Source organism: Vipera berus (genome assembly GCF_964194415.1).
Source record: "Vipera berus genome assembly, chromosome: 12".
Classification (NCBI taxonomy): domain Eukaryota; kingdom Metazoa; phylum Chordata; class Lepidosauria; order Squamata; family Viperidae; genus Vipera; species Vipera berus.
Window position 1 is genome coordinate 10,106,299 of NC_138215.1, and position 8,613 is coordinate 10,114,911.

Sequence of the window (8,613 nt, forward strand, 5' to 3'; positions counted from 1 at the left end):
CTCTAAATCTAGTTTTGAAATTAATCTACATTACAACCTCTTAAGAGGCTGATATGCAATGGTTTGTAAAAGAAAGCTACACTATGTTTGGCTGGATTCTGGTTCAGTCTATTGCATAAACCCTGTCACATGGTTAATTTGGGGTTTAGTGGATTGTGTGAATCCACCATAAGTTTGCATAGCCGTAGACCGTAGCTATTGATTACAGGACATTTATCTGACTGCATGTCAGTCAATTCAATCTTCCCCTTATTGCCCCCAGGCACATTAAATATTTAACTGAATCGGAGCTTGTTGGCTTACCTAGACTGAAGTTAAGTTAGAATTTATCACCAGTCCTTTTAGCACCCAAATTGCCTTGCTACCAGGAGAGACAGAAGCAGCGAACCAAGAAACAGTATTGAGCCAGCACAGGAAGCAATATGCAAGGATTAAAAATAAATCAAATCAAATCAAAACCTTCTCTGCAGCTGAAGAACACAGAGAGAAAAAAGAGACTGCAGGACATCTGGAGAGAATCAAAGTTCAACAGAGGTCATCGTAATGAAAACTCAAAGGCTGGAAAGAGTTTTCAGATGGACAAGCTTCTTTTAGGGGTTTTGACCAATGTGAACTTCAGTCCATTGACACACAGAGACAAAATGTCAAGCTTCAGCCCACAGAGAGAATTGTACCGGTCAGGCAAACTCCCCCCAAATTCTGGTAAATATATATATATATATATATAGTTTTTTTTAAGAAAGTGGGAAGCCCTAAGCAATGACTGTATTTTAAGAAAAAGCCGAAAAGTATTTAAGATCTCTGGCATATCTTTTTCCTTCCGCCCCACTTAAGACATAACCTGGCCCTTTCTGAGCACCGCTGTCGACTTGTTTTTGCAAACATTAGTTTTGCTATCATGTTGTGCCTTATGGACTATGTAAGAATTCAGTCTCTCACACAGGAGAGAATTCTCTGCAAAGCATCAAAAGCACCTTCTGTAATTATTATTGGCCCAAAGATACGCGGTGCAGCCAAAGCTTCCATTTAAATCCACAGCACTTAATCCTCTCCCAGACAGCAACAAGTCCTCCAGTTGGGAAACTGCACAGCATTATGGTTTGAAGAATTCTTTAAACTGATTGCTTAGATATTTGCTAACAATGTTCCCTTCTTTTCTGGCTTCCTACTAATCACATGGGGAAATCATGTACATCATAACCCCTGATAACTTACCAATGTCCTTGATAAAAGAACTCAATCTTTTAAATTCTTTTTTTTTTTTTGCACAGGCTATGTCCAACATACTGTCCTCATTCCAGAGGTTACCCAAAAAATACCTGGAGATGATCTCCAGAAGAAGAAAAAAAAGTCAACAAGGTGGACGCTGGATCAGAACATGGGGTAAAGCTGTCCTGCAAGAAATGAAAAAGTGACAGAGAGGACCTCCAACACAAACTGCCCAATAAATAAATCAAAAACTTTAGCCCAGTGAAGTTAGCTCGACTCCCATCGTTCTAAAACCTGCAATGAATACTAAAGCAGTTGAGTTTTCCCCTTGTGTGAAACCATAAATCGCAATGGCTAAACCACAAACAAGCTACCTTAAGGCTTAATGTTATGCCTGATTCCAGCCACTGATCAAAGTGCCTTTGTCTGAACTGAATTCCTCCTTGCCCTTCTGTCTTAGCTGTATCACGTCTAGACCACAGCCGTGATCATGTTGGCTTAAGCCGTGGGTTCATACAACTGATAAACAGCCATGACTGACAGATAATGGATGGGTTCAAACAACACATTCAACAAGCAAGCCACAGTTTGGCTTATCAATCTACACAAGCTCGGTTCAGAAATCATAAGCATGCTAGGGAACCATACAGTACATTCCGCTTCTCCTTGACCAGTTCACTTTTAACCTGCATGGAAGAAGATGCAGTCATTAATTCAATCACATGAGCACCTTATAGTCTCGAGCAGCACTATCTATTCCTAGTCTACCACCACCAGAATAATTAGAAGTTGTGCTAAGAAACTCAAAGGTGGTTTTTCAAAAGGAAACTGGACTGCTTTTGGAGGAAGAAGTCAACAGTATTTTGCTTCTCATCCAGGAAGCTTCATCACTTGTGGTGGATGGTTACAACTGATGAAGCTTCTTGGATGAAAAGCAAAATGTCTTATTCTCCTTCCTCAAAAACAAAAAAAATGGAAAGGAAAAAAAACCAGTCCAGTTGCTTTGTGAAAAAGCATCTTTGAGACAACTGTGACCTGGGTGGTTGAGAATCTCCACAGTCATGTGCCAAGAATCCTTTCTTCGACTTGCAAACCAAAGATGATACCAGAAATTCATAATCTGCAGAACGGAAGGCTCCATCAGAGCCAGACGCAAACACAATATAACCTAAAACAAATCTCCCCGACTCTCCTCTTGGACTATAAGTAATGGACTACAACCCCCATCAGCCCTGGCCCAAAGCCAACATCATCTTCTTACAACCATTAACCAGAAGCTGATGGAAGGCTTCCACAAAGGATATTAACGAAGAACAGTGCCCACCTGCTCATATTGCCGATGTATCGCTATTCATGGCTATCCTGCCTTAGATGTTGGGTATCTCCTCATCATACTCCCGAGTACAGGCCGACTTGCCAATCTCCTCCCTGGTATGGTACCCTCACCTCTTAGAAATTTCTTTCACTTAATCCAGGGGTCCATGCCTTTTGAAGCAATGCATCTCCCTTCCTGAGGTTCATTCATTAGGGAAGACAGTGGTCCTCCGTATTTTGATAATTAGGCTAGCACTATATTCCTTAACCATGTTGCGGGTGAAGAAGGAGAGTGCAAAACTTGGGTTGAAACTAAACATTAAGAAAACCAAGATCATGGCATCTGGCCCTCTCAATTCCTGGCAAATAGATGGGGAAGAAATGGAGGTAGTGACAGATTTTATTTTCCTGGGCTCCAAGATCACTGCAGATGGGGACTGTAGCCAAGAAATTAAAAGACGCTTGCTCCTTGGGAGGAAAGCCATGGCAAATCTAGACAGCACACTAAAAAGCAGAGACGTCACCCTGTCAACAAAAGTGCGTATAGTCAAGGCTATGGTCTTCCCAGTTGCAACGTATGGCAGTGAAAGCTGGACCATAAGAAAGGCTGAGCGCCAAAGAATTGAGGCCTTTGAACTTTGGTGCTGGAGAAGACTCCTGCGAGTCCCTTGGACTGCAAGGCGATCAGACCGGTCAGTCCTAGAGATCAACCCTGACTGCTTTTTAGAAGGCCAGATCCTGAAGTTGAAACTCAAATACTTTGGCCACCTAATGAGAAGGAAGGACTCACTGGAGAAGAGCCTAATGCTGGGAAAGATTGAGGGCAAGAGAAGAAGGGGACGACAGAGAATGAGGTGGCTGGATGGAGTCACTGAAGCAGTAGGCGTGAGCTTAAAGGGATTCCAGAAGATGGTAGAGGACAGGAAGGCCTGGAGGAACGTTGTCCATAGGGTCGCGATGGGTCGGACACGACTTCGCAACTAACAACAACAACAACTGCACTGATTCACCCAATTTACCAAGACTAACCAACAAGGGTCCTCATGACTTAAGCTACTGCATAAACCACCTATTATTTTTAAGGTGGGTCTGCACAATGTATTTCACCTATGATTAGCCATGGTTTAAGCCAGGAAGCCTATAGTAAACCATACCCTAATTGCATGGATTGATTTTTTTAAAAAAAAAACAAGCTCAGCTAAGCTAATACATCTATATGTTTGGTTAGTTTGGGTTTCAGTATGAATGCAGCCAGTGGCTTTACCTTTGTATTAACAGACTCCCTAGTGCCAAAGGATCCTGTTTAACTCCGAAATGGGATGGAGTAAAAAAGAGACATGATTAAAATCTTATAAATCTGCCAGGTACGATCACCAAGGGGGATAAAATACTGTCAAGAATCTCAAAAGTTCCAGCTTTGCAGACATTTCAAAGCCTTCCTCCTCTGTTCATTTCCTCCTGCCCCAACCCTCCCAATAAATAAATAAATAAAGACACCCACAGAGAAATCAATTAATCTTATATATATATTGCAGCTGGGAAGAAATATATAAATAGCTTTATAAATGGTATTAAATTGATAAGGGCATGTTTTGCTGGGTAAAAATTAAATATTGATTCATTTCCAACAGGCTAGTCCCCTCTGGAATCCTTCTCCGGTTATTTTTCTGGGGTTTTGTATGTTTTTTTTTTCCTGCCCTTTTCTTTCAGCTGTCGTGTTCTTGCTAAGTAATTACCTTTTGTGTCCTCTGTTTTTGCACAATTCCACTCCTAGTCCCTCGGACACAAAAGTCCTCTGCAAAAAGTTGAGGGTGGAGATTAAAAGTTAATTGGCCCTGAGCCAAGATGAGGAAGAATGGTTGAAAAAAGGTTAGAGATATATATGAGAGGGGGTGGGGGAGAAACGTCGGAAGAGTCACAAATTCAGCCAAGGAGGTGGATGATGGGTGTGGTAGTGGGTGCATATGTAGGAGGGATTCCGGGGCAGTTTAGCCAAAGTAGACAATAGCTTCACTCTCATTGTTCCTAAAAACCAACAGAGCCCTCCTAAAGGTGCTTTTCCAAAAGGCAACTGGACTTTCTTCTTTTTTCCCCTTCAAAAAACGTTTCACTTCCAATTCAAGAAGCTTCTTCAGTTCTAACTCAGTATCGAAGAAGATGATTCTTGGTTCAAAGAAACAACAACAAGAAGGTCCCGTTGCCTTTCGGAAAAGCACCTTTGGGGCAACCACGATCTGGGTGAGGGAGCATCTCCATAGACAGCAGAGCCCTCCTTCAAACTTTTTGCTGGAGGGAGAATGGGACACCCATCCGGGGAAACAGCCCGGAGAAATAATCTAGGTTTGGCCATAGAGGAGGTGAGTCCAAAATCCCAGCCTCACTTCTTCAAGCCAGCCACGAATTTCCCTGCGCTGGAGGAACAAATTGAGGTCCGGACTCTCGATATGGTTGGTGCACTCACTAGAAAATCTAAAGGTGGCATTTGGCCAGTCTGGAAGGGGTCCTTAGTCCAAGGCATTCAAGGCAGAAATGGAGAACCGACACTCTTTCATCTGCCTAGCGTTATCCCGGTCAATACACCACAAGGTGCCTGGGCATCTCATCTGTAAGATAACACCTCAGCAGATCGGTGCAAAAAAAAAGGGGGGGGGAAGGGATCTGCCACTGGTTTTTTTTTAAAAGTCAGGCAAGCTGAATGGGGTGCTGGATGTTTTCCTAAGCTAAAAAGCCCCCTTCCAGCGGGCAAGGGGCGGGTGGGAGGCGCTGGGCTTCAGCCCAAAGGAATATCTGCTACCAATGTCTTCAAGGCACCCGATCCAGTCGAGGAGAGTCCGCCCGGCTTGCAAGGCAACAGATCCCCCCCCCTCCCGCCGCGCTTGAAATCAATGGGGAATCGACCCGGCTGGGACGCACGTTGAGGAGCGATGGAAGAAGCCCAGCCCGTCGCGCCATCCTCTCCGTGCCTGCTCAGAAGTAAGCGGCGCCGGTTGATGGAGCGGCTGGACCTCACCGAGTCGGCTTCGGTTAGGATCCCGCCGCGCCCAGGTTAACCTGACAGGCGTCGCCTGGCCTCGCCAGACTTAGCCAACCCCCCCCCCCCCAAAAAAAAAGTGGGGGAAAAAAAATCTCAGCCTCGGACGAGCGACCTAGTTCTCCCTCGCCAAGGAAGGAGAGCGAACTGCCTTTCGGTTTGATCGAACAGGATCTCGCGCTTTGCCTCCAAACCGAATCGGGAGGCTTTGCGCCGCTTTCCACTCCGCGCGAAGGAGAAAAGGCGGGGGTGGGGGTCGCGGGAGAACACGCGGCGCCCCACGAGTGGGGAAAGTTTCTTGCCGGAGCGCAGGGCGCGGGGCAAGTGCAGGAAAGGCGAGGTGGGGGGGGGAGAAGAGAAACCGAGTGGATGTGTGTGTGTGTGGGGGGGGTGATCTCTCCCCTCGCCCCGACACCCCTCCCCACGCTTTCCCCCCCACATACACACACCATCCCCTCCCTCTCTCTCCCTCCCTCCCTCCCTCGACTCCCCCAGCCCCGCGAAAGTTGCGCGCCTCACCTGCCCGAGGTTCAGGTAGCCGTAAGCCGAGGCCAGCCGCTCCGCCTCGCCGGCGCCCCCCTGCAAGCGCACGGCCCAATGGTTGGTGTAGTAGACGCTCCGGGGGCGCCTGGCCGGCAGGCAAGCCGGCAGCGCCGCCAGCAGGAGCAGGCAGCTCTGCAAAGAGCGCATGGCGGCGGCGGCCCGAGCTGGACGCGCCGAAGGAGCCCGGCGGGCGAAGCGGAGCGCGCGAGAGGAGAGACCGCTTGCCAAAGCCCGGCCAGAAGCGAAACGCGGACCGGGAGACCGGCTTGCCTTAGCCCGCCGGTGGGTGGAGCCTCCACCTCTTAAGGCGGACGCGGGAGGGAGGGAGGGGTGGAGGCCGGGCTGGGAAGTGTGTGTGTGTGTATGTGTAGGGGGGGAGGGCTGGCTGGCTTCCCCCGCGCGGGAGCCTTGCTGCGTGCCCGGGTCCCGTTTGCGCACCGGAGGTCGTTCCTCACAGCTCTTCGGCGGCGGCGGCGGCGGCTTGGAGTCGGTGCCAAGGATGCTGCAGCCAAGAAAGAGGCCGGGCATCGGCTTCTGCTGCTGACATCCTGTCTTTGGCCCGCCAGCCAGCCCGAGCCGTTGGCCCCGAAGCCGGCGCAGTTCCAACGGAGCCCCAAAGCTGCTTGACACCGCCGCCGCCTCTTGGAGAGCTCCGGGCGAGGCGAACCCACGAAAGCCGGGCTGTTTGTGGTTGGGTTTGGCGTGCACCACAAAGGCAAACTCCCCAAGCCTCTCCTCGCCTTCTCCGGTCGGTCGGTCTGCCGGGGGCTTTTGCAAACTCAGCCGACCGGGCTGACTCGAGCAAACGTGGCTTGCCCGCCCGGGCTTTGAGCAAGAAGAGGCGGAACGTTTAGCTTTGGTTCTCGGGAGGCTTCGCCGGCAATTTCGTCTTGGGGGACTGGGGGGGGGGGTTAGGGTTAGGGGGGGAAGCCCCGCATCCCTTCCCGCTACCGCCTTTTTTTTCCTTTCTCCCTGGCCTTTCTCAGAGACGCCCAAGGGATGTTCAATTAAATACTTTTCCTCCTATTTATTTCAGTTTACAAATATTGATTCTGCGTGCCTCGGCGCCGTGGTTGTGTAGACCGGGCTTTGTACGTTCTGACGTCTGCTTGGACCAAGTTGACGGTGGGATAAAATAGGCAACCAAATTATTCCAAACGCCAGCAGTCTTGCTTTCCTTCACCTTTCTCTCTTTCGCTGTGTTTTGTTTTTTTTTAGTTTCCATTTTGCTTCATAAAAGGTTCTGGGTTCTGCTTAAAGCTTTTACTCTGTGACCTTGAGTTGCCCGGATAAATAACTCCTTTCTGTGGGTTTTTGAAGTCATAAAACCAAAGTGCACTTTAAAGCTAAAATATACAGCCTCCCTAACGTAATAACAAGACTCTGGTGGCTTCCTAAAAGAAGTAACAAATGTATTGCAATAGAAGCTTGTAATAATAAATTTGTTTTGCCTTTAAGGTGTCTCCGGTGTGTTAGTTGTTGCTGCCAAAGATTAACACGGCTCTCCCAGTGCAAAGCCAACACAACTTTGTCCGTGGAAATCTTATAATAAAACAACAACAGCCTGGCATAGATTTGCTGTTATTTGGACAGCAAAGGACAGCAAACGTTATTTGAATCCTCAAGCAAGGAATCCCCTAAGCATTTAAATACAGGTAGTCCTTGACTTAACCACAGTTCATTTAATGAGCATTCAAAGTTACAGCAGCACGGGGTGGGGGGTGGGGAAAGTGACTTATGACCGTTTTTCACACTTACAACCGTTGCCGCATCCCCATGGTCAGGTGACCAAAATTGGGACACTGGGCAACTGATTCATATTTACAACAGTTACACTGTCCTGGGGTCATGTGTGATCCCTTTTTGTGACCTTCTGACAAGCAAAGTCAATGGGGGAGTCAGATTCCCTTAACGAGCGTGTGACTGATTTAATAACTGCACTGATTCACTTAATAATTGTAGCAGGGAAGGTGGTAAAATGGGGCAAAATTCACTTAGCAAACGTCTCATTTAGCAACAGATATTTTGGCTCAATTGGGATCATAAGCCGAGGACTACTACCTGTACACCTTTTAAAAGGACTTTGCAGTTCTTAAAAAAAAAAGTGAGCAAACGGTTGCCATTGCTTTGCAGGAGGTAGGTTTGCAATTGTGAAGTTCCAAGCTGAACCCCAGAATTTCCAGGGCAAGCTGATAAAAGATCACGAGGCTGATATAAAGACCGGGATCTCTTGGGTATCTGCCGAGTGGGTCAAAAAAGTCAAAAGGGTGGCCGCAACGATCCAACCAAAACACTTTCTCTTTTTCATTATGTTGCATATGTAAAGGGGGGGGGCAGGATGTCAGTCACGTGAGGCCGTTGTGACTTTTGTAATTCTTTCCTCCTGCAGACAGCCTTATTGCCAATAGTCTTTAGCTGACTTCCCATCGGGGCTATCCTGTCGTTTGTATAACCTTGTGTTATTTAATAAATGGTGATTGCACGTGGATTTATCCAACGTGCTAAGCTCTAAAGGC

The 8,613-nt window shown here is 47.6% G+C and overlaps 1 protein-coding gene across 1 annotated transcript in view; it reads right to left on the minus strand.

Annotated features, from left to right (window-relative positions):
- PCSK6 (proprotein convertase subtilisin/kexin type 6) overlaps positions 1–6,244 on the minus strand; it is a gene marked incomplete at its 5' end in the record, with an annotated part of 92,446 nt that extends 86,202 nt beyond the window's left edge. Inside the window, one exon of the mRNA XM_081337521.1 lies at positions 6,074–6,244. Within this exon, the coding sequence (XP_081193647.1) occupies positions 6,074–6,244 (171 nt within the window). The remainder of the gene's footprint in view (positions 1–6,073) is intronic.
- Between the last annotated feature and the right edge of the window lie 2,369 nt (positions 6,245–8,613).